The sequence below is a fragment of the Lampris incognitus genome, chromosome 20 (assembly GCF_029633865.1).
Source record: "Lampris incognitus isolate fLamInc1 chromosome 20, fLamInc1.hap2, whole genome shotgun sequence".
NCBI classification, from domain to species: domain Eukaryota; kingdom Metazoa; phylum Chordata; class Actinopteri; order Lampriformes; family Lampridae; genus Lampris; species Lampris incognitus.
Window position 1 is genome coordinate 1,182,378 of NC_079230.1, and position 25,601 is coordinate 1,207,978.

The 25,601-nt window shown below is 49.2% G+C and overlaps 1 protein-coding gene across 2 annotated transcripts in view; it reads right to left on the bottom strand.

Moving 5' to 3' along the window:
- Window positions 1–25,601, bottom strand: part of zgc:158659 (uncharacterized protein LOC791141 homolog) — a 249,431-nt gene that overhangs the window by 147,558 nt on the left and 76,272 nt on the right. For both annotated transcript variants that reach the window (XM_056300257.1, XM_056300256.1), the window contains exons 10-13: window positions 24,370–24,514; window positions 23,846–23,931; window positions 20,825–20,930; window positions 19,218–19,370 (exon numbers count right to left, since the gene is read on the bottom strand). In XM_056300257.1, the coding sequence (XP_056156232.1) occupies window positions 19,218–19,370; window positions 20,825–20,930; window positions 23,846–23,931; window positions 24,370–24,514 (490 nt within the window). The remainder of the gene's footprint in view (window positions 1–19,217; window positions 19,371–20,824; window positions 20,931–23,845; window positions 23,932–24,369; window positions 24,515–25,601) is intronic.

Sequence of the window (25,601 nt, forward strand, 5' to 3'; positions counted from 1 at the left end):
AGTTCTGATTCCATTAGAACTGCAGGATGGTCTGATATAACAACAGCACTATATGAACAGGACAGCACTGATGGGATGAGCCGACTGTCAAGTAAAAACTAATTTCTGATTCCATTAGAACTGCAGCATGGTCTGATATAACAACAGCACTATATGAACAGCACAGCACTGATGGGGTGAGCTGACTGTCAAGTAAAAAGTAGTCCATACGTGTGAAGGTATGATGCATGTGGGTAAAAAATGAGGACCTCCTGCCAGATGGGTTAAAAAAGCTCCAGGATCTGTGAGTGAGAAGTCTTCCGTAGAAGACTGAATGGTTTTAGCTGAGCTTGAAGGTACTGCGTTTCTGGTTGATGAGCGATCTAAAGATGGATTAAGCCAACAACTGAAATCCCCCCCTCAGATGAGATGATGTGTGGACAGGTTGGGTATTGAGGACAACACTGATCTAAAAAAGCAACTGTCATCCCAGTTAGGGCCACAGACATTAAGCAGAATCACCGGGGTCCCATAAAGTGTCCCGCTCACAAACACAAACCTACCATTTGGATCAGAAGAGACATCTGAGCAAATAAAATTAACTGACTTGTGAATTAAAACTGCCACACCTGTAGATACTTAATGACTTCCTCATCTCTGCTGATCCTGGAGTCCTTAACATCCTCATCGACCTTAGCTCAGCCTTCGATACTGTGGGCCACAACATCCTGCTCACCAGATTGAAAGATGTCAGTATTGAAGGCACCGTACTCAGCTGGCTCCAGTCCTACCTCTCCAACAGGTCACACTTCATCTCACTTCACAACCACTCCTCTGTTCCATCCACAGTCACACAAGGTGTTCCCCAAGGTTCTGTACTCGGCCCACTCCACTTCATCATCTACATCCTCCCTCTTGGTCAGATTCTCCGCCATTTCAACTTGGACTTCCACTGTTATGCTGATGGCACCCAGATATACCTCAGCACCAAATCCCCTCACAATCCACCCCTCTCTCACATCGACTCCTGTCTGTCTGCAGTTAAAGTCTGGATGCAGCAAAACCTTCTCAAACTCAACAGTGACAAAACTGAACTCCTCTTCATTGGCTCCAAGTCCACTCTCAGCCAAATCAACAACCTTGCACTCACCATCAATGGCACTACTGTCACCCCTTCCTCTCAGGCGCGCAACCTTGGTGTGATCCTTCATCCCACCCTCTCCCTTGAGCCACATATCCACCAAATGGTCAAATCGTCCTTCTACCGCCTTCGCAACATTGTAAAAATAAGATCCTCTCTCACACGCCCTGCTGCTGAGATACTGATCCATGCCTTCACCTCCTCCCGCCTTGATCACTGTAACTCACTCCTCTATGGCATCAGTGCTAGCTCGATCAAGAGACTCCAACTGGTCCAGAACGCATCCGCCCGACTTTTAACTTTCACCAAATCCTGACACCACATCACCCCAGACCTAAAAGACCTCCACTGGCTACCCATCTCCCACCAGATAAATTACAAAATCCTGGTTCTTTATGGCCGGACTCGATGAAGCAGCGATAATTGACAACGCTGTCTTCGGGAGGGGGTAGAGTCAGCTTGTGTTCGTCACATGAATGCGTCTCTGTGTGTCAGAAAAAGCAGTGGTTCGGCCTGGATTTGCCTTGTCACGAAAGTGGCGAGGCGTCTCCTTCGAGACTGCCAGGCAAGAGAGATGCAGTTGGCGAACGCATTTAGTACGAGGGTGGGTGTTTGAATTAAAATAGGGACCGATTGGCCACTAAATTGGGAGAAAAAGGGAAAAATCAGAAATAAATGTAAAAAAAAATTATAAGAAAAAAAACAAAAACAAAATCCTGGTTCTTACTTATAAAGCCCTTCACAAACTGGCTCCCCCATACCTCACCGATCTCCTGTCCCCCTACCAACCCTCTCGGTCCCTCAGATCCACCTCAGCCTCCCTTCTCTCCACTCCCAGGTCCAACCTCCACGGCTTTGGTGACCGATCCTTTTACAGAGCAGCTCCCAGGCTCTGAAACTCACTTCCCCAAATCATTAGAGACTCAGAATCCCTCCCACTCTTCCAATTCCATCTCAAGACACACCTTTTCTCCATTGCCTTCTTGTGCCCCCCAAACCGCTCATCCACCCCTGGTCTGGGGCAGGCTGGGGACTGAGCACGCCACCTGCATCTGTCATTTATGTGATTTATGATGTTGGGTTGTCTTCCCCTTTATATCTGTCCAAGTGGGAGAGTACTGCTGGTGTCGTGTGTGGCTGCCGCTTCCCTCTTGTAGCCCCCCTTCCCATCCACTCCTGTAGATCTGTCCCCTTCCCATCCACCCCTGTATGTCTGCCCCCCTTTCCATCCACCCCTGTATATTTGCCTCCCCTCCCCCTCCCACCCCTGCTGACACATCCTCCCAAACCAGACGCGCGCATACCCCACTAACACTAATGCACATTAACACACAGCTGATTGTGGAGTGGAGGGACCAAACAATAGTAAGTTATAACACAGTAACACACAGCTGATTGTGGAGTGGAGGGACCAAACAATAGTACGTTATAACACAGTAACACACAGCTGATTGTGGAGTGGAGGGACAAAACAATAGTAAGTTATAACACAGTAACACACAGCTGATTGTGGAGTGGAGGGACCAAACAATAGTAAGTTATAACACAGTAACACACAGCTGATTGTGGAGTGGAGGGACCAAACAATAGTACGTTATAACACAGTAACACACAGCTGATTGTGGAGTGGAGGGACCAAACAATAGTAAGTTATAACACAGTAACACACAGCTGATTGTGGAGTGGAGGGACCAAACAATAGTACGTTATAACACAGTAACACACAGCTGACTGTGGAGTGGAGGGACAAAACAATAGTACGTTATAACACAGTAACACACAGCTGACTGTGGAGTGCAGGGATAAAACAATAGTACGTTATAACACAGTAACACACAGCTGATTGTGGAGTGGAGGAACAAAACAATAGTAAGTTATAACACAGTAACACACAGCTGATTGTGGAGTGGAGGGACCAAACAATAGTACGTTATAACACAGTAACAACAGCTGATTGTGGAGTGGAGGGACAAAACAATAGTACGTTATAACACAGTAACACACAGCTGATTGTGGAGTGGAGGGACAAAACAATAGTAAGTTATAACACAGTAACACACAGCTGATTGTGGAGTGGAGGGAAAAAACAATAGTACGTTATAACACAGTAACACACAGCTGATTGTGGAGTGGAGGGACAAAACAATAGTACGTTATAACACAGTAACACACAGCTGATTGTGGAGTGGAGGGACAAAACAATAGTACGTTATAACACAGTAACACACAGCTGATTGTGGAGTGGAGGGACCAAACAATAGTACGTTATAACACAGTAACACACAGCTGATTGTGGAGTGGAGGGACCAAACAATAGTACGTTATAACACAGTAACACACAGCTGATTGTGGAGTGGAGGGACAAAACAATAGTAAGTTATAACACAGTAACACACAGCTTTCTGTGGAGTGGAGGGACCAAGCAATAGTACGTTATAACACAGCTGACTGTGGAGTGGAGGGACAAAACAATAGTACGTTATAACACAGTAACACACAGCTGATTGTGGAGTGGAGGGACAAAACAATAGTACGTTATAACACAGTAACAACAGCTGATTGTGGAGTGGAGGGACCAAACAATTGTACGTTATAACACGGTAACACACAGCTGATTGTGGAGTGGAGGGACAAAACAATAGTACGTTATAACACATTAACACACAGCTGATTGTGGAGTGGAGGGACCAAACAATAGTAAGTTATAACACAGTAACACACAGCTGATTGTGGAGTGGAGGAACAAAACAATAGTACGTTATAACACAGTAACAACAGCTGATTGTGGAGTGGAGGGGCAAAACAATAATAAGTTATAACACAGTAACACACAGCTGATTGTGGAGTGGAGGGACAAAACAATAGTAAGTTATAACACAGTAACAAACAGCTGATTGTGGAGTGGAGGGACAAAACAATAGTAAGTTATAACACAGTAACAAACAGCTGATTGTGGAGTGGAGGGAGCAAAGAATAGTATGTTATAACACAGTAACACACAGCTGATTGTGGAGTGGAGGGACCAAACAATAGTACGTTATAACAAAGCTGATTGTGGAGTGGAGGGACAAAACAATAATACGTTATAACACAGTAACACACAGCTGATTGTGGAGTGGAGGGACCAAACAATAGTACGTTATACCACAGTAACAACAGCTGATTGTGGAGTGGAGAGACAAAACAACAGTACGTTATAACATATTAACACACAGCTGATTGTGGAGTGGAGGGACAAAACAATAGGAAGTTATAACACAGTAACACACAGCTGATTGTGGAGTGGAGGGACAAAACAATAGTACGTTATAACACAGTAACACACAGCTGATTGTGGAGTGGAGGGACAAAACAATAGTAAGTTATAACACAGTAACAACAGCTGATTGTGGAGTGGAGGGACCAAACAATAGTATGTTATAACACAGTAACAGACAGCTGATTGTGGAGTGGAGGGACCAAACAATAGAACGTTATAACACAGTAACAACAGCTGATTGTGGAGTGGAGGGACCAAACAATAGTACGTTATAACACAGTAACAGACAGCTGATTGTGGAGTGGAGGGACTAAACAATAGTAAGTTATAACACAGTAACACACAGCTGATTGTGGAGTGGAGGGACCAAACAATAGTACGTTATAACACAGTAACAACAGCTGATTGTGGCGTGGAGGGACTAAACAATAGTACATTATAACACAGTATCAACAGCTGATTGTGGAGTGGAGGGACCAAACAATTGTACGTTATAACACAGTAACAACAGCTGATTGTGGAGTGGAGGGACTAAACAATAGTACGTTATAACACAGTAACAACAGCTGATTGTGGAGTGGAGGGACCAAAGAATAGTACGTTATAACACAGTAACAACAGCTGATTGTGGAGTGGAGGGACCAAACAATAGTACGTTATAACACAGTAACAACAGCTGATTGTGGAGTGGAGGGAGTAAACAATAGTACGTTATAACACAGTAACAACAGCTGATTGTGGAGTGGAGGGACCAAACAATAGTACGTTATAACACAGTAACAACAGCTGATTGTGGAGTGGAGGGACTAAACAATAGTACGTTATAACACAGTAACAACAGCTGATTGTGGAGTGGAGGGACCAAACAATAGTACGTTATAACACAGTAACAACAGCTGATTGTGGAGCGGAGGGACTAAACAATAGTACGTTATAACACAGTAACAACAGCTGATTGTGGAGCGGAGGGACTAAACAATAGTACGTTATAACACAGTATCAACAGCTGATTGTGGAGTGGAGGGACCAAACAATAGTACGTTATAACACAGTAACAACAGCTGATTGTGGAGTGGAGGGACTAAACAATAGTACGTTATAACACAGTAACAACAGCTGATTGTGGAGTGGAGGGACTAAACAATAGTAAGTTATAACACAGTAACAAACAGCTGATTGTGGAGTGGAGGGAGCAAAGAATAGTATGTTATAACACAGTAACACACAGCTGATTGTGGAGTGGAGGGACCAAACAATAGTACGTTATAACACAGTAACAACAGCTGATTGTGGAGTGGAGGGACTAAACAATAGTACGTTATAACACAGTAACAACAGCTGATTGTGGAGTGGAGGGACTAAACAATAGTACGTTATAACACTGTTGAGGTAGCGCGGTATTCACATGAACTCTGTTAAACACGCACAGAAACTGTACAGGGACTGTCGGTCGGACAAGCCGCTTTCTTCAGGTACTGTTTATGAGAGTCGAGGCGATGGCCGGGTCTTCCAAAGTGTGCGTGGTACCGTTCGGCGGAGTGGGTTTCAGAACTGCAGGAACCGTCAACCCAAACTTAACAGCAGGACAGGCAGGCGGCCGGCGTGTCACTCCTCCAAACGCAGCTCTTTTCTTTGAGCCAGGGCAAAGAAGAGCCTCCTGCCGCCATGACACAGCAGGGCCACTTCGCTGGCCCAATTTCATCCCGGACGTGGAAGAAATGGACCCCCCCCCCTGAACCGGTAGGGTGCGATGAGCTCTGTCGAGTAGAGGCTCCTCATCCAGGCTTAGCAAGTCTTTCAAGAGCCGGCCAATGAATTCCCTCCGGACCCTCGGGGATTCCCACCGGGCGAAGGTTGTTTCTCCTCCACCTCCGCTCCAAATCCTCCTCCTCCTTGCGTGCCGGTGGTTTCGCTTGTGCCCTGAGCACATTAGCGGTGGGTTCGAGAGCGTGAGGAGAGCTGGTCGCTCCAGCTCGTGAGGAGTCCGCCCCTGGCCGTTCATGTTCTGCAGCAATGGTTCAGCAGCAGTCTTCAACTCCATGCGTACCGACGGGATGTCGCCTCTTAACTTGGTCGCCAGAGTGGATTCTACCACACGCGTCCTCCTTCCATGCGTCCAGCCCGGACCGGAGGGCCCGTAGACCACACGTGTTCGCCACATTAGCAGCTACATCCGGAGGTGGAGGTGGTTCAGCTGAGAGGTTCTGCTGCGGCCTGTACGCGTGGAATCAACTTTCTGCTTAGCGGAAGACATTGTCGATTTAAAGTACAAAAGAGTAATCCAAAGCAGTTAACGAACAAAAGTAAGACGCCCCGTGTGCAGAACTGTTGTTAAAAACCTATTTATAAAAGACATTTGTCACAAAACAACAGGGCTTGTGTATCAGGTGTGGCACCAGGAAAGCTAAGCAAGTATAACGCTGCTATCCCGGGCTTGTGTATCAGGTGTGGACAGGAGAAAGGGACTATTGTATTTAGAAATCACGTCAGGACACAGCGCTGTCGCTCGACACAACCTCTCCGTGGCATTCTTTATTTAGACTGACACAGCATCAAAGGCAGACCCGATCAAACAACCCAGAGCCCGCAGGCATCACCAATCGATCCCAGCACAATAGAACAGCACCAAATCAAATGCAGCACTGTCGATGTGTGCATACATAACATTTCCCCCCCCCCCGGGCAGGATTTCAAACATGAAAGGTGGACACAAAGTCCTCTAGGTGGCCAGGGCGTAAACGTGTGCGAACAGGTCGCGGGGCGGCCTGAGGCTGGGCAGGCCGAGGTGGGGAGGGAGATGGCAGGGGGAGCTGAGGCCCAGAAATGTCTGGGGCCCGTGTAGGAGCTGCATGAAGCCCCGGGGCGTCTCGCCATGCTGAGGGAATGGCTATGGTTGTGTCACCAGCTGTGTGTGGCGGAGCTGACACCTTCCGTAGACGACTGGAGTGCCACCGAGTGCCATCGCTGAGGAGGTAAGTGGCTGGGCCCAGCTGACGGGTGACTTGGAGAGGAGAGGACCAGTATGAAGCCATTTTATTGTCCCTGTGGGGCCTGCGGACCCTGACCCAGTCTGACACATTGATGTCTGGCACCCTGGTTCGTTTTGACTGGTCAAACCGTTGCTTCATCCGCGTCTGCTGACGAGTGACTGAGGCTCTGACCCCAGAGGGAGGTGCCTGAGGTGTGGAGGGGCGGAGCCTGTCAAGGTGCATGCACAGTTCCCGGCCTAGCATGAGAGAGGCTGGGGAGACGCCTGTGGTCGAGTGCTGTGTGGCCCGATAGTGTAGCAGAGTGTGACGGATGGCCTGCGTGAAAGAGCACCCTTGGGCCATGTGTGCTCTGAGGCCGTTCTTCAGTGACTGGTGAAAACGTTCAACGCCGCCATTGGCCTGGGGGTGGTAGTACGCAGTGCGTATATGACGGATGCCCTTGCTTTCGAGATAAGCAGTGAACTCAGCAGAGACCATCTGAGGGCCGTTGTCAGTGGTGATGGCCTTTGGGAGGCCCCAGCGAGAGAAAAGAGAGTCCAGGAAGTCGATGATGATCTGTGAGGTCACAGTGCCGGAAGTGGTGAGTTCAGGCCATTTTGAGTGTAGATCGTAGGCGACCACCATGAAGCGTTGGTGGTGGGGAACTCCATGGATCTCACCACAAATGTCCAACTGCAGGTGTTCCCAGGGCTGAGAGGGCCAGGCGAGAGGTTGCAGGGGTGGGGGAGCCTGGTGGCCAGTCTTGCCACTCACAAGGCAGGCAGAACAGTCCTTCACCAGAGCCTCAATATCTCTGTCTATCCCCGGCCACCACACCAGGTCTCGGCAGCGCTGTTTCAGTTTCACAATGCCCAGGTGGCCTTCATGCGCCGTATTCAAAACACGTGCACGGAGAGCAGCTGGGACCACTGTGCAAAACCCACGTGCCACGCAGGTGTCGTTCCAGCAGGAGAGCTCCTGTCTGACTCGGGCGAACGCAGCCAGCTCCTCTGGGACCTTGTGAGGCCAGCCGTTCTGGATGTAGGTGCGGAGCTGGGAGAGGACAGGGTCCTGTTCGGAGGCTGCCCTCAGCTCCTGCAGAGAGACAGTGTCCTGGAGGGGTGTGTGTAGCATTTGGACAATGTCCTTTTCCACACAGTCAGTGTCCGTCTGTGGAGCTGGGGTGGAGACAGAGCGAGAGAGCAGGTCGGCGACAACATTGTCTCTGCCTGGGGTGAACTGCAGGCTGAAGTTGTACTGGCGGAGGCGGTCAGACCAGCGGTGCAGCCTCAGGGGTTTGTGGCCTGTCCCAGATGTGGACAGCAGCGCTGTCAGGGCCTGGTGATCTGTCCTGAGGGTGAAGGAGCGGCCATAGAGGTAGAGGTGCCACCTTTCACAAGCCCAGATACAGGCTAACGCCTCACGCTCACCCACGGAGTACCGCTGCTCGGTCAGGTTGAGGGCACGGGAGGCGAAGGCAATGGGCTTCTCCACACCGTTCTGGGTTTGAGACAGCACGGCCCCTATCGCTGTGGCTGATGCGTCACAGGTCACAAAGGTGGAGCTGGAGATGTTGAAGTGAGCCAACACTGGTGGTGAAGTCAGTTGAGTCTTGAGATCACGCACAGCGTCACTGCATGCCTTTGACCACACCCATGGCTCGTCCTTACGCAGCAGCTGGCGCAGGGGGGCTGTGGTCGCAGAGTACTGGGGAAGAAACCTCAGGTAGTAACTTGTCATACCCAGGAAGGAGGCGACCTGGGCGGCCGAGCTGGGCTCAGGGATGGCCTGAATGGCGTCCACGTTGGATTGTAGTGGAGTTGCACCGCTCGCTGACAGCCGGAACCCCACGAACTCGATGGCTGGCACAGAGAGGACACATTTCTCAGCATTGAGAGTTAGCTTGTGCTTGGACAGGGCTGCGAAGACCATGTTAAGGCGCTTGTCGTGGATTTCACTGGTGGGCCCGTGTACCACTATATCGTCCAGATGAATGGCCACGCCCAGTATGCCAGCCAGCACGGAGACCATGATTTTCTGGAAGCAGCTAGGGGCGGAGCTGAGACCGAAAGGCATCCTGGTGTAGCGAAACACTCCTGCATGTGTCACAAAGGCTGTGAGGTTTCGGCTGCTGGGGTGGAGGGGCACCTGTAAGTACCCCTGTCTGAGGTCGAGCTTGGAGAACACCTCAGAGCCATAGAACTGAGCAGTGAGTTCTTCTGAGGTGGGCAGTGGATACTTATCAGGGACCACTGCCTTATTTACTGCACGTAGATCGACGCAGACACGCAGGCCCCCCGACTTCTTCTTAGCCACCACGAGGTTTGAGACCCAAGGTGACGCGTCCACCGGTTCAATGATGCCAGCTTCCAGCAGTTGTTGCAGCTCGGCGGAGACCCCATCACGGAGAGCCAACGGGATGCGGCGCAGTGGTTGGATGACAGATTTCACAGCAGGGTTGAGGAGAGGTTGATGGGTGAAGGCAGAGAGGCAGCCAAGCCCCATAAACAGCGATGGCCACTTCTGCTGCCAAGGTGTGGCGACAGTCAGGATTGCTGCCCCCCTTGTGTCTAAGAGGGAGAACCCCAGAGCGGAGAACAGGTCCAGGCCCATCAGGTTGGCCCCACGGCGTGCCACATGAAAAACTGCATTAGGCACCAGCTTGGTTCCATAGCGGACAGTCAGTTGGAGAGAGCCAACCAGATCGATTTTGGAGTCACCATACCCACAGAGGACAGCTGAGGGTGCGGACAGTGGCAGTGAACCGAAAAATTGACTGTAGGTATCAACATTCAGGAGAGACACACTTGCACCGGTGTCCAACAGCAGGGGAATGCACACATCATTAATGTTGACTGTGCATGATTTGAATGACACTGGCGCAGAGCTCACCTTGTGAATGACGGCGGTTGAAGACTGGGGGGTGTGGCCCTCTGACCCAGCCGGGGAAGATCGACAGACGTTGGCAAAGTGATTGTGCTTACCGCAGCTACGGCATGTCTGGCCACGGGCAGGGCAGTTCTGAGCCCTTGAAACATGAGACCGAGACCCACAGTTACCACAGGACTGTTGAGGGCGGGGCCGAGAACGCCGTCGTTGCAGTTGCAAGACGTCCCCAGTGGAGTCGGCGCCCGCCTCGCTCTGGCTGGGTTGCGTCCCGAGGGGCAGCCGTGAGTAGAGGGAGGAGTCGTTGGCAGCTTGACTGGAGGTGGCCACTTGCTGTGTATTTAGCATAGCAGCACACTCAGCTGCTCCCTCAACCTGTAGTGCGATGGTAATTGCTCTGGACAGCAGCAGATCGTCTTTTTCCAGCAGGAGAGTCTCACGCACCTTTGCGTTGTTGGTGTGTTCGATTAGCTGGTCGCGAACCATCTCGTCCTGAAGCGCGCCAAACTTGCATGAGCTAGCTAGCCCTCGCAAATTAGCTACGTACTGCCGCACAGACTCACCAGGCAGTTGGTGTCGCTGACGGAATATAAATCGCCGAAGGAGGGCGCTCTGTGGAGCAGCGAAATGGGTGCTCAGAAGTCCCACAGCTTCGGCAAAGCTTGTGACGTTCCCCAGAGACCCGAGCACACGATGACCCTCTGCTCCCAAGCAGTGAAGCAACAGAGCCGTCTTCCTAGCCTGGCTCACGTCGTCGAGCCCTGAGGCGATGATGTAATTTTCAAAACTATGTAGCCAGCGAGTCCATGGTACCGGAGGCTCGCCAGGTAATGCCAGGAAGGGGGCAGGTGGTGGGAGAGAGATATCAGCCATCCTCGTCGCCAATATTGTATTTAGAAATCACGTCAGGACACAGCGCTGTCGCTCGACACAACCTCTCCGTGGCATTCTTTATTTAGACTGACACAGCATCAAAGGCAGACCCGATCAAACAACCCAGAGCCCGCAGGCATCACCAATCGATCCCAGCACAATAGAACAGCACCAAATCAAATGCAGCACTGTCGATGTGTGCATACATAACAGGGACCTTTTGTCCCTGTGTTTGGGAATGCGGTAAAGCTTAACAGTTCTGGAGGGAGGTGAAACGAGCTCTGGAGAGTATATTGGGTGTACACTTAACACTTGCCCCTAAGTTTTTCATTTTAGGCTCACACCCTGATAAAGATCATACACCCGGAAAGATACTGCTGCCTCGGTCTTTGTTTACTGCTTGCAAGAAGAGTTATTTCACTCTCTTGGAAGAAGACCAGTAAACCAAATTTCATTAACTGGACTAAAGAATTGTCCATAACTGCACCTCTGGAAAAGACTGAAGGTAAAGTAGGGCTGCACGGTATCAGGAAAACATGCGACATGCCACAACGTTGGGGAATACTGCGATGACGATGTGACTCGTGATGCATAAACAAGTACTGGAACACTGCACCCGGCTACAGACACCATACTGACATGAACACATACCACCAAGCTGGCTGCATGGCAACACCGTTTCTTCATGGCTTCAACACAACATCTGGACCGATTTAAATACAGCAGCTACTAGGAGGCTATAATATACACGATGACGTCACAGTCTCACTTAAAACCGGTGTCCTACCAGTCACTAATGCTGGAATTTTAGTTTTTACATTATATTTTGTTGCTACTGAGGCGGAATCAGCCAAGTGACACTACCGCCTTTTTCCAGAGGGGGCGCCAAAGTCAACACAAACTGCTAGTAGCATGCAGCGTGTGAATGCATGGCACGTGCATATACCGTTTCTGGCAGTTCAAGCAGTCTTTCGCGAGACGAGACGTATATGGCGCATGTTGGTAAAGGTTCGATATACCGTGCAGCCCTGCAGTCGCTCTCTGAAAACATGTGGCTCCTCTTATACCGTGTATGCAGTATTTATACAGTATATGCAGAATACTGTATGCAGTATTTATACAGTATATGCAGAATACTGTATGCAGTATTTATACAGCGTATGCAGTATTTATACAGTATATGCAGAATACTGTATGCAGTATTTATACAGTGTATGCAGTATTTACACAGTATATGCAGAATGCGGATCTGAGTAATGTGATGAATGTGGCAGACGAGGTAGAAATGGACGTGGTCCTCTGCGGCTGCTTGAAGTAAGTCCTCTAAGTACCGGACTGTCCTGTTCCATGGGAACTGTGTGGGAGCTTGATCCTGACGTACGTACATGTAACGGAAGGAGGACATGGCTATAACAATACGGGAACCCTTGTGAAAAGCAGAGAAACTCTTGATTATTTTTATTTTTTACATTTATTTCTGATTTTTCCCTTTTCTCCCAGTTTAGCGTCCAATCGCTCCCTATTCTGGTTCAAACACCACCCTCGTACTGCACCTCTCCAGCCGGCAGTCTCCAAGGAGACGCCTAGGATGGAGACGCCTAGGTGAATCCAGGCCGAACCACTGCTTCCCCCCCCCGCCCCACACACACACAGTCACGTGACGAACACAAGCCGACTCCGCCCCCCTCCCGAAGACAGCGCTGCCAATTGTTGCTGCTTCATGGAGTCCGGCCATAGCCGGATCTGACGAGACCGGGGCGCGAACCCCGGTCCCCAGTGGGCAACTGCATCAACACAAAGCCGATGCTTAGACCGCTACACCACCGCGGATTATTATTCATTTGAGTTATCATTATTTATTTTATTATTGTTTTCTTGAATCATGTGTTTTTACATGCTAAACGCAGGCACAAGCAGCACACTGAGGGGCACCTCACACATAACCACCACCCCCGGAGCATGTACAGAGGTGTCCATCACAAACGGATTACAAATGCAGAACCCCACACATCCCCCGTGACACTCCCCGACATGCGCGACCAGCTCTCTGCACACTTTGAAAGGCAGCTCAGCAGAGTGAGGGCCCAAATGACCCTGCCCGAGGAGCAGCATGCACTCCTCCTACTGCACCATCAGCTGAAGTCCAGGCTGAGCAGAATCCACATCTCCAAAGCGGCAGGACCAGACAGAGTGTCGGGCCGCACACTGAAGACATGCGCTGACCAACTAACAGGGGTGTTCACCGACATCTTCAACCTCTCCTTACAGCAGGCTGTAGTCCCCACCTGCCTTAAATCCACCACCTACCTGTACCTACGAAGACCGCGGTCAACTGCCTCAATGACTCTCGCACAGTTGCCCTGACCCCAGGTATTACGAAGTGCTTTGAGGGGATTATACTGTCTCACATCAAGGCCATCATCCCCACAGATCTGGACAGCCACCAACTTGCCTATCGGGGGAACAGATCTACAGAGGACACAGTCTCAATCACCCTTCATACAGCCCTGTCCCACCTGGAGCATCCAAACACATATGTGGGGATGCTTTTTATTGACTTCAGCTCCGCTTTCAATACGATAACCCCCATAAAGTGGTACCCAGACTCAGCAACCTGGGATTAACCACCTGACTCTGCTCATGGATGATGGACTTCCTCACTCACAGACCACAAAATGCCAGGATAGGTAACCATACAGCTGCAACCCTCATCCTGAACACAGGTGTGCCGCAGGGCTGTGTGCTCAGTCCAGCCCTCTCCACCCTTTTCACCCACGATTGTACCCCCATCCACTCCTCCAACACGGTAGTGAAGTTTGTTGATGATGCGATGCACACAATATGTGGTCACATTTTGTATGTGTTTTATTAAATTGCATTCATGGGAGAATAATAATAAGTTGGTAAATATTGATTCACTGCCCCTCCCATCCAGTAGGGGGCCCTGACTTTGGAACGTACGCAGCATTGGAGTGAATGGTTGTTGCTCGCAACGTCTGAAAAGCAGCGCACGTTTCTCTGTCAGCTTCTTACAGGGAATAGAATCTGCTGCAGGACCGCGACCCGGGTCCTGCAGCACTGACACCACTATAGTGGGACTCATAACCGACAACGAGGAGACACACTACAGAGAGGACGTCCAACATCTGCTGGGTGGTGTTCAGACAATAAGCTGGTCCTGAACACCAGTAAAACAAAGGAGCTCACTGTGGACTTTAGGAGCTCCAGGAAGACCCCCTCCCCCACCCCACCGCACATAAACGGTGAAGAGGAGCATATTGTGGATAATAACAAATTCCTGGGAATCCACATAACCCAAGAACCCACATGGTCACTCAACAGCTCCCCCTGGTGAAGAAAGCACAACAGAGGCTCCTCTTCCTCAGGAAGCTTAAACAAGCCGCTGGTCTCCCTTCTCAGCTGCTGGTCCACGTCTACAGGAGCACAACAGGAAGCCTCCTCTGTAATGTGTCCCAGTGTGCTATGCAGCTGCACAGCAGAGAGCAGGGAGGACTTGGCCCGACACAGAGGATTGTGGGAGCTGCACTCCCGGACCTGGACGCTGTGTGTGCTGTCGGCCTATAGAGGAAAGCCTGCAGCATCAGCATCAGGGCAAAGATACGGCACGATCAAAACCCGGAATACCAGGCCGAGGACCAGCTTCTTCCCCACAGCTGTAGCCTCCATCACCCCCCCCCCACACACACACACACACACACACACATCATCCCCCCCCCCCACACACACACACACACACATCCCCACACACACACACACACACACACATCCCCCCCCCCACACACACACACACACATCCCCCCCCCACACACACACACATCCCCCCCCCCACACACACACACATCCGCCCCCCCCCACACACACACACACACACACACATCCCCCCCCCACACACACACACACACATCCCCCCCCACACACACACACATCCCCCCCACACACACACACACACACACATCCCCCCCCACACACACACACATCCCCCCCCACACACACACACACACACATCCCCCCCACACACACACACACACACACACATCCCCCCCCCCACACACACACACACACACATCCCCCCCCCCACACACACACACACACACACACACATCCCCCCCCCACACACACACACACATCCCCCCCACACACACACACACACACATCCGCCCCCACACACACACACACACACACACACATCCCCCCCCCACACACACACACACACATCCCCCCCCACACACACACACACACACACATCCCCCCCCCCACACACACACACACATCCCCCCCCACACACACACATCCGCCCCCACACACACACACACATCCGCCCCCACACACACACACACACACACACACATCCCCCCCCCCCCCCCCCACACACACACACACACATCCCCCCCCCACACACACACACACATCCCCCCCCCCACACACACACACACACACACATCCCCCCCCCCACACACACACACATCCCCCCCCCACACACACACACACATCCCCCCCCCACACACACACACATCCCCCCCCACACACACACACACATCCGCCCCCACACACACACACACACACACACACACATCCCCACACACACACACACACACACACACATCCCCCCCCCCCCACACACACACACACACACACATCCCCCCCCCACACACACACACACACATCCGCCCCCACACACACACACACACACACACATCCCCCCCCCCCACACACACACACATCCCCCCCCCCACACACACACACACACACACACATCCCCCCCCCCACACACACACACACACACACACACATCCCCCCCCCCACACACACACACACATCCCCCCCCCACACACACACACATCCCCCCCCCCACACACACACACACACACATCCCCCCACACACACACACACACACCCCCCCCCACACACACACACACATCCCCCCCACACACACACACACATCCCCCCCACACACACACACACACACACACACATCCCCCCCCCCCACACACACACACCCCCCCCCCACACACACACACACACACATCCCCCCCCACACACACACACATCCCCCCCCCACACACACACACACACACATCCCCCCCCCACACACACACACACACACATCCCCCCCCACACACACACACATCCCTCCCACACACACACATCCTCCCCCACACACACACACACACATCCCCCCCCCCACACACACACACACACACATCCCCCCCACACACACACACACATCCCCCCCCCACACACACACACACATCCCCCCCCACACACACACACACACATCCCCCCCACACACACACACACACACACATCCCCCCCCACACACACACACACACACATCCCCCCCCACACACACACACATCCCCCCACACACACACACACACACACACATCCCCCCCCACACACACACACACACACACACACACCCCCCCACACACACACACACACACACACATCCCCCCCCCACACACACACACACATCCCCCCCCCACACACACACACACACACCTGCCTACAGCTGCTGAGGACCAACTGCTACTAAAGCTGCTGCAATATGGACAACTGTGTGCAGTAACACCACACACACTGTTGTGAGCTTTAAAAGCCCCTGCTGTCTTTTATTGTCCATCATCATTTATACTACCCCACTACTACCATTTATACTACCTCACTACCATGTATACTACCTCACTACCATGTATACTACCTCACTACTATTTATACTACCTCACTACCATTTATACTACCTCACTACCATTTATACTACCTCACTACCATTTATACTACCTCACCACCATTTATACTACCTCACTACCATTTATACTACCCCACTACTACCATTTATACTACCCCACTACCATGTATACTACCTCACTACCATGTATACTACCTCACTACCATGTATACTACCTCACGTTTTTATACAACCTCACTACCATTTATACTACCTCACTACTATTTATACTACCTCACTACCATTTATACTACCTCACTACCATTTATACTACCTCACTACCATTTATACTACCTCACCAGCATTTATACTACCTCACTACTATTTATACTACCTCACCACCATTTATACTACCTCACCACCATTTATACTACCTCACTACCATGTATACTACCTCACTACCATGTATACTACCTCACCACCATTTATACTACCTCACTACCATGTATACTACCTCACTACCATTTATACTACCTCACCACCATTTATACTACCTCACTACCATTTATACTACCTCACCACCATTTATACTACCTCACTTATTTATACTACCTCACTACCATGTATACTACCTTACTTATTTATACACACACACACACACACACACACACACACACACACACACACACACACACACACACACACATACATTTTTTTAAAACATGGTGATGGTGGTCATGTGGCTCAGGTCCTGGGCTGTTCTGCTGGTGTCTGGACCCTGCTTGGCATCCTCCACATCATATTCTTCATATATTTTACAAGTCCATTATAGTTGTGTTATCTTCTTTCAGTGTTGTGTTGTGTAAACTGTGTAAAGACAACATCATGTCACATTGTGCGTCTTGGGAGGGAGATCCTCCTCTGGTGCTCTCCCTGAGCTTTCTTCCTGTTGTTCCTCCCTGTTAAAGGGTTTAGGGAGGTGTTCCTTACCCGATGAGAGGGTCTCAGAACAGGATGTGGTGTTGCTGTAAAGCCCCTTGAGGCATATTTGTAATTTGTGATATTGGGCCATACAAATAAAACGGACTTGACTTGACTAGACTAGATTTAAACCTAGCAGGCTCTCTAATCACCTGTAACCTGCTGAAGGATCACTCCCTAGTGTCAGACTAAACGTGGACAGCTACCTATGTTGCTAGACTAAGGAGCAGCGCCATCCCCAGTAGGACAAATGCCGTCCCCAGCAGGGCGAACGCCGTCCCCAGTAGGGCGAACGTCGTCCCAGTAGGGCGAATGTCGTCCCCAGTAGGGCGAATGTCGTCCCAGTAGGGCGAATGTCGTCCCCAGTAGGGTGAATGATGTCCCCAGTAGGATGAACGCCGTCCCCAGTAGGGCGAACGCCGTCCCCAGCAGGGCGAATGCTGTCCCCAGTAGGGCGAATGCTGTCCCCAGTAGGATGAACGCCGTCCCCAGTAGGGCGAACGCCGTCCCCAGTAGGGCGAACGCCGTCCCCAGCAGGGCGAATGCTGTCCCCAGTAGGATGAACGCCATCCCCAGTAGGGCGAACGCCGTCCCCAGCAGGGCGAATGCTGTCCCCAGTAGGATGAACGCCGTCCCCAGTAGGGCGAACGCCGTCCCCAGCAGGGCGAATGCTGTCCCCAGTAGGATGAACGCCGTCCCCAGTAGGGCGAACGCCGTCCCCAGCAGGGCGAATGCTGTCCCCAGTAGGATGAACGCCGTCCCCAGCAGGGCAAACGCCGTCCCCAGTAGGACGAACACCGTCCCCAGTAGGGCAAACGTCGTCCCCAGTAGGACGAACGCCGTCCCCAGCAGGGCGAACGCTGTCCCCAGCCGTCCCCAGTAGGGCGAACGTCGTCCCCAGTAGGGTGAATGCCGCCCAATTTCAGCAAGTAAGGGCGGCCCCAGAAAGAAGGCCAGTTATCAACGAAGCCGAATCCCTGCTCATTACAGTAAGGAGCCAGCCAGTGGTTCATTGAGGTGAGCCTACTGTACATCTCATCATTACCCCTCACAGGTGAGGGACCAGAGACAATTAATCGATGCCAACGCATCTTTCTGGCAAACTCAAGTGTCCTGACTAGGCTGGCTTTTGTGATCTCTGATTGCTTCATCCTAGCATTATTGGTGCTGACATGAATAACAATGAGAGAGACAGACATTCACAATGCTTAGAGAGAGGGGGACAGATAGACAGACAACCCATCAAAACCTCTACAGTCTTGGCTACAAAATGAACTGTGGAGGGAAAAATATTTCCTAAAATACTTTTTGAAACATGGATCCATTCCCACACAAACGTATTCCCGTTTAGCATATCAGATTGGTGAAGTCCAAAAAACTACTGTCAACAGACATGTGAGTCCATGTTATGGCCACTGCAAAAAAAGTCCAGATAAAAACCTTGTTGGGATTTGAACCAGCCACTCCAATTGGGTTGAGCAGATCCTCCAAACCATGAGGTACCGGCCACAGACTGAGGGTCACTTTTCCACTGACCAGAGTGTCTTTATAGTCAAAGAGATTAACATTCCCCCAGGCCAATGGACAGTGTTCCTGCAGAGAGACAGACAGACAGACAGACAGACAGAGACAGGCAGAGAGACAGACAGAGAGACAGGCAGACAGACCGGCAGACAGAGAGAGAGACAGACCGGCAGACGGACAGACAGACAGACCGGCAGACAGAGACACGCAGAGAGACAGACCAGCAGACAGACAGAGAGACAGGCAGACAGACCGGCAGACAGAGAGAGACACAGACCGGCAGATGGACAGACAGACAGACAGACAGACAGACCGGCAGACAGAGACACGCAGAGCGACAGACCAGCAGACAGACCAGCAGACAGACAGAGAGACAGGCAGACAGACCGGCAGACAGAGAGAGACACAGACCGGCAGATGGACAGACAGACAGACAGACAGACAGACAGACAGACAGACAGACAGACAGACCGGCAGACAGAGACACGCAGAGCGACAGACCAGCAGACAAACCAGCAGACAGACAGAGAGACAGGCAGACAGACCGGCAGACAGAGAGAGACACAGACCGGCAGACAGACAGACAGAGACAGAGAGACACACAGGCAGACAGCGAGACAGACCGGCAGACAGACACAGAGAGAGAGAGAGAGAGAGACAGACAGACAGACAGACAGACAGACAGACAGACCGACAGACAGACGGACAGACCGGCAGACAGATAGGCAGATAGACAGACAGACAGGCAGACAGACAGAGACAGGCAGACAGAGAGATGCAAATCAGTTAGTACAATAACAGGGCATTCCTATAGGACAGCCTTTTATGCTAATTTAAGGTAATGCATGAATGGAGGTCTGGTATTGATATGAGGGCAAATCAGCAGCTTGACAACTGAAGACCTGCTGACATTACCGCTACAGTTCAATAACGGCAAATGTGTTAAAAAGGTATTACACTATGAGCGCACACAACGCCAGGATGCTTTGACGTACAACGCTCTTGTTGATGTGTATGGATCCACCACAAAGCTCTGTGGAGGCGGCTAGATTATTCCACAGCATCTGAAGTGTTTAGAAGGTGTTGTGCAGGAGATTCTGTTGGTCATCTATACAACATGCTACCGAAAAACAAGGATGCCGTTACTTAACATGTGGCTAAAATGTTAAATTGAACAGACTCTGAGGTAAAGGAGCTCCTTAACATCAGATGAAGAGAGTGGCTCACAGCATCTTCAGCCACCATTTATTAACACTCACTGTCACAAGACTTCAAAGTAATTTCTGACACAAGACTTTTGTGGTATTGGGTGAATAAACGCAACGTGTTAAAAACACTAAGGCATCACTTCCCCCGAAGCTGCTACATTTGCCTGAAAATTGTGTACAATTTATTTTGTTAATTTGAGAGAATATATTTGTGACAGTCCTCTACAGAGACCAGTTCTATCATCCATCCTTCCATCCATCCATTTGTTTAATGCTCTCTTCATTTTGCTCTCTGTACGCATTCTCGCCTCCTACCTCCTTTGCTCCTTTCCTTCCTTTGACAGAACAGATGGAGAGACAGAGTCTGGCTGAGCGAGGGAGATCTGCCAGATAAATATCATAGGAGAGCCACTCATTCCACCTAGAAAGAGAGACAGAGAGCGACAGAGCGACAGAGAGAGCGACAGAGAGAATTTGAATTTTAAAATTCCATTTTATCTAAAAAATAGATCACATAGTGATCATAAAAAAATTAAATGACTTCCATGATTATTCAGAGACAATTTCCAGAAAATGTATAGACATCTCTTACTATCCATCCACCACTTGATTTCACAAATTTCATCGAAAAACATCATTAAAAACCAAGTCATCATCCACCACAGAACAAATCACATCATTGTCGCATCACTGTTGAATGAAAACATCCAAATTCCTCATTGCTTTATAAAACCTGAAATCAACCCAGACTCTGGATCTCCTCAGGGCTCAGTACTTGGCCCTCTCTCTACTTTTGTCTCTTTATATTACACCTCTTGGCCAAATTATACGCAGTTATGGAATAAATGTCCATTGCTATGCTGATGATACTCAGCTGTATGTGCCTATAAGGGCTGATGATCATACTCACATCACTAACTTAGCCTGCTTGGCTGCTGTGAAAAACTGGATGTCACTTAACTTTCTGCTTTTAAATTAGGATAAAACCGAGATGCTGGTCATTGGCCCTGCTAGACACAGACACCAATTTGATCAAGTAACGATAACGATCGACAACTCTGTGGTTTCACAAAGTGCGGCAGCCAAAAATCTTGGTGTTACGTTTGATCCCAGCCTTTCCTTTGATAAGCACATTAAAGAAATCACCAAGACTGCCTTTTTTCACTTACGTAACATAGCTAAAATTTGGTCTTTTCTCTCCATGGCTGATGCAGAGACTCTAATACATGCATTTGTTTCATCCAGACTTGATTACTGTAATGTTGTGTTCTCAGGTCTGCCACGTTCTAGTACTAAAAGTCTTCAGATAGTTCAGAATGCTGCTGCTAGAATCCTAACTAAAACTAGAACATTTGACCATATTACACTAATTCTTGCCTCCCTTCATTGGCTTCCTATCCATGTTAGATCAGACTTCAAGGTCCTCCTGCTGACTTATAAAATCCTAAATGGGCTTGCTCCATCCTCCCTGTCTGATCTCCTTAAACCTTACATGCCATCTCGAGCGCTTCGCTCTCAAAATACAGGGCTCCTGTGTGACCCAAAGTTAAAAAGAAGTCAGCTGGTGGCAGCAGGGCCTTTTCCTATCGGGCTCCATTGTTGTGGAATAACCTGCCTGCTGCCATCAGACAATCGGAGTCTGTTGAGTCCTTTAAATCCACACTTAAAACTCATCTTTTGGCCTTAGTTTACAATTAGTTGTCTTTAAATTGAGTGCTTCACAACCTGTACTGGATGGCGGGTCGGTTTCTGTCTCAATTAATTTACCACCCACTGTTTTGCCGACGAGATTATAGAGTATAGATTATAGAGTACAGATTATAGCGTATAGATTATAGAGTACAGATTATAGCGTATATATTATAGAGTATAGATTATAGAGTATATATTATAGCGTATAGATTATAGAGTGCAGATTATAGCGTATAGATTATAGAGTACAGATTATAGCGTATAGATTATAGAGTATATATTATAGAGTATAGATTATAGAGTATATATTATAGAGTATAGATTATAGAGTGCAGATTATAGCGTATATATTATAGAGTATAGATTATAGAGTATATATTATAGAGTATAGATTATAGAGTACAGATTATTGACTATTGCAAACTGTTCTCTTCTCTCTCGTGTCTTTTCTCTCTCTCTGAATGACGTGACGTCTTCTCATTTCTCTTCTTCTGTGTGTGTGAATGGTGTGATGTGACGGCCCCTTGCGTACACGTGCAGTCTGTCCTCCTCCCAGGTCTCCATGGTGATGCTGGTCACCACCTAGACACTGCTTGGCATCCCCCTCATCACATTTTCTTTTTATATATCTTATAAATCCATATCATTCGTTATCCTGCTTCAATGTTATATTGTGTAAACACAACATCATTACACGTTGTGCGTCTTGGGAGACAGAGCCTCCTGTGTTACTCTCCCTGAGGTTTCTTCCTATTGTTTCTCCCTCTTAAAGGTTTTTATGGAGGTGTTCATGTGGGGGTCTAAGGACAGGATGTTGTGTTGCTGTACAGCCCCCGAGGCACATTTGTAATTTGTGATATTGGGCTATACAAATAAAACTGACTTGACTTGACTTGACTCCCAGACCCGACTCCCAGACCGACTCCCTGACCTGACCCCCAGACCAGACTCCCAGACCGACTCCCAGACCTGACCACCAGAACTGACTCCCAGACTAGACTCCCAGACCAGACTCTCAGACCTGACTCCCAGACCAGACTCCCAGACCAGACTCCCAGACCTGACCCCCAGACCTGACTCCCAGACCGACTCCCTGACCTGACTCCCAGACCAGACTCCCAGACCAGACTCCCAGACCTGACCCCCAGACCAGACTCCCAGACCGACTCCCAGACCTGACCACCAGATCAGACTCCCAGACTAGACTCCCAGACCATACTCCGAAACCTGACTCCCAGACCTGACTCCCAGACTAGACTCCCAGACCAGACTCTCAGACTTGACTCCCAGACCGTCCACCAGACCTGACTCCCAGAGAACATCTGTGGGCTGGCCTGCAGAGGGCTCAGCAGAGGCCGTTGCTATGTGACGGCTCTATGAGGAGGAGGGGAAATATTACCACGTGCAAGCTGACAGCTGACGACTCTCAGCCAAAACACTGAGCGTCTTTTTACCTTAAAATGTTTCTGTTTTTACTTTTTACTTTTGACAGCTTGCAGTTTTACATTTGACATGATTTACCCTGGTTTCGTTTTCTACATGATGAAAACCTGCCATTCTAACAGGGTGAGTAGACCTCTGACATCCACTGTAGATGGTGTGTGTGTGTGTGTGTGTGTGTGTGTGTGTGTGTGTGTGTGTTACCTTGGGTTAGAACAGGGGACTCTCTGTGTGTTGACGTTGTCACAAAGCGGCTCTCCACCATGATAAATACCTGTCCTTACATATATCTACACACACACACACACACACACACACACACACAATGAACATGGTGAATAATCAAGACATGCATGTTGTGTTTCGCCCTGGGGAAGTGTATCGTTTCAGCTGTTATAAGCAGCACCAGTTCTAACCAGCTCTCCACGTAGAGCCGCTTACGTAGACCAGCTCTCCACGTAGAGAGCTGGTCTGAGAGAATGGTCTGCAGCAGCAGGATTACAGCGAACAGAACTTCTCTGTCTACGAGCGGCGACTCTGAGAATTTATTTAGCTGTGGGAAGATTCCTCCACAGTTCAAAGTGACTTGAAGAAGGAAATAGAGTCAGAAAAGTAGACTCCTGAGTCAACTTCTAGATATGTCAGATCACAAAGTTACACATACACACACGCATTATTACACACATTACTATTACCATCATTATTATGATGCACACACACAGTCCTACCTTGTCTATGTCTCGGATGTTGACGTTGACGTATGTGGCACAGAGGAGGCGGAGCCTCAGAAGGGTGTTAAACGCCCACAGTGACCTCGGAGGAGAGCCGAGGTCGCCTCCGCCAGGACAGGGGGATGGCTGGGGGGTCCTACGGCTTGTAGAGGAGAGCGTGAAAGCATCAAACTCATAATACTGTATCATTAACTATTACTGCATCTCTCTTACTGCCAGCTTTTGATTGGCTGCTGTATGGTATTAGAATGAAAGGTTTTGATTGGCTGCTGTATGGTATTAGAATGAAAGGTTTTGATTGGCTGCTGTAATGTAATAGAATGAAAGGTTTTGATTGGCTGCTGTAATGTAATAGAATGAAAGGTTGTGATTGGCTGCTGTAATGTATTAGAATGAAAGGTTTTGATTGGCTGCTGTAATGTAATAGAATGAAAGGTTTTGATTGGCTGCTGTAATGTAATAGAATGAAAGGTTGTGATTGGCTGCTGTATGGTATTAGAATGAAAGGTTGTGATTGGCTGCTGTATGATATTAGAATGAAATGTTTTGATTGGCTGCTGTATGGTATTAGAATGAAAGGTTTTGATTGGCTGCTGTAGGATATTAGAATGAAAGGTTTTGATTGGCTGCTGTATGATATTAGAATGAAAGTTTGTGATTGGCTGCTGTATGGTATTAGAATGAAAGGTTGTGATTGGCTGCTGTATGATATTAGAATGAAAGTTTGTTATTGGCTGTTGTATGGTATTAGAATGAAAGGTTGTGATTGACTGCTGTATGGTATTAGAATGAAGGGTTGTGATTGACTGCTGTATGATATTAGAATGAAAGGTTTTGATTGGCTGCTGCATGGTATTAGAATGAAAGGTTTTGATTGGCTGCTGTATGGTATTAGAATGAAAGGTTTTGATTGGCTGCTGTAATGTAATAGAATGAAAGGTTTTGATTGACTGCTGTATGGTATTAGAATGAAGGGTTGTGATTGACTGCTGTATGATATTAGAATGAAAGGTTTTGATTGGCTGCTGCATGGTATTAGAATGAAAGGTTTTGATTGACTGCTGTATGGTATTAGAATGAAAGGTTTTGATTGGCTGCTGTATGGTATTAGAATGAAAGGTTTTGATTGGCTGCTGTATGGTATTAGAATGAAAGGTTTTGATTGGCTGCTGTAATGTAATAGCATGAAAGGTTTTGATTAGTTGCTGTATGGTATTAGAATGAAAGGT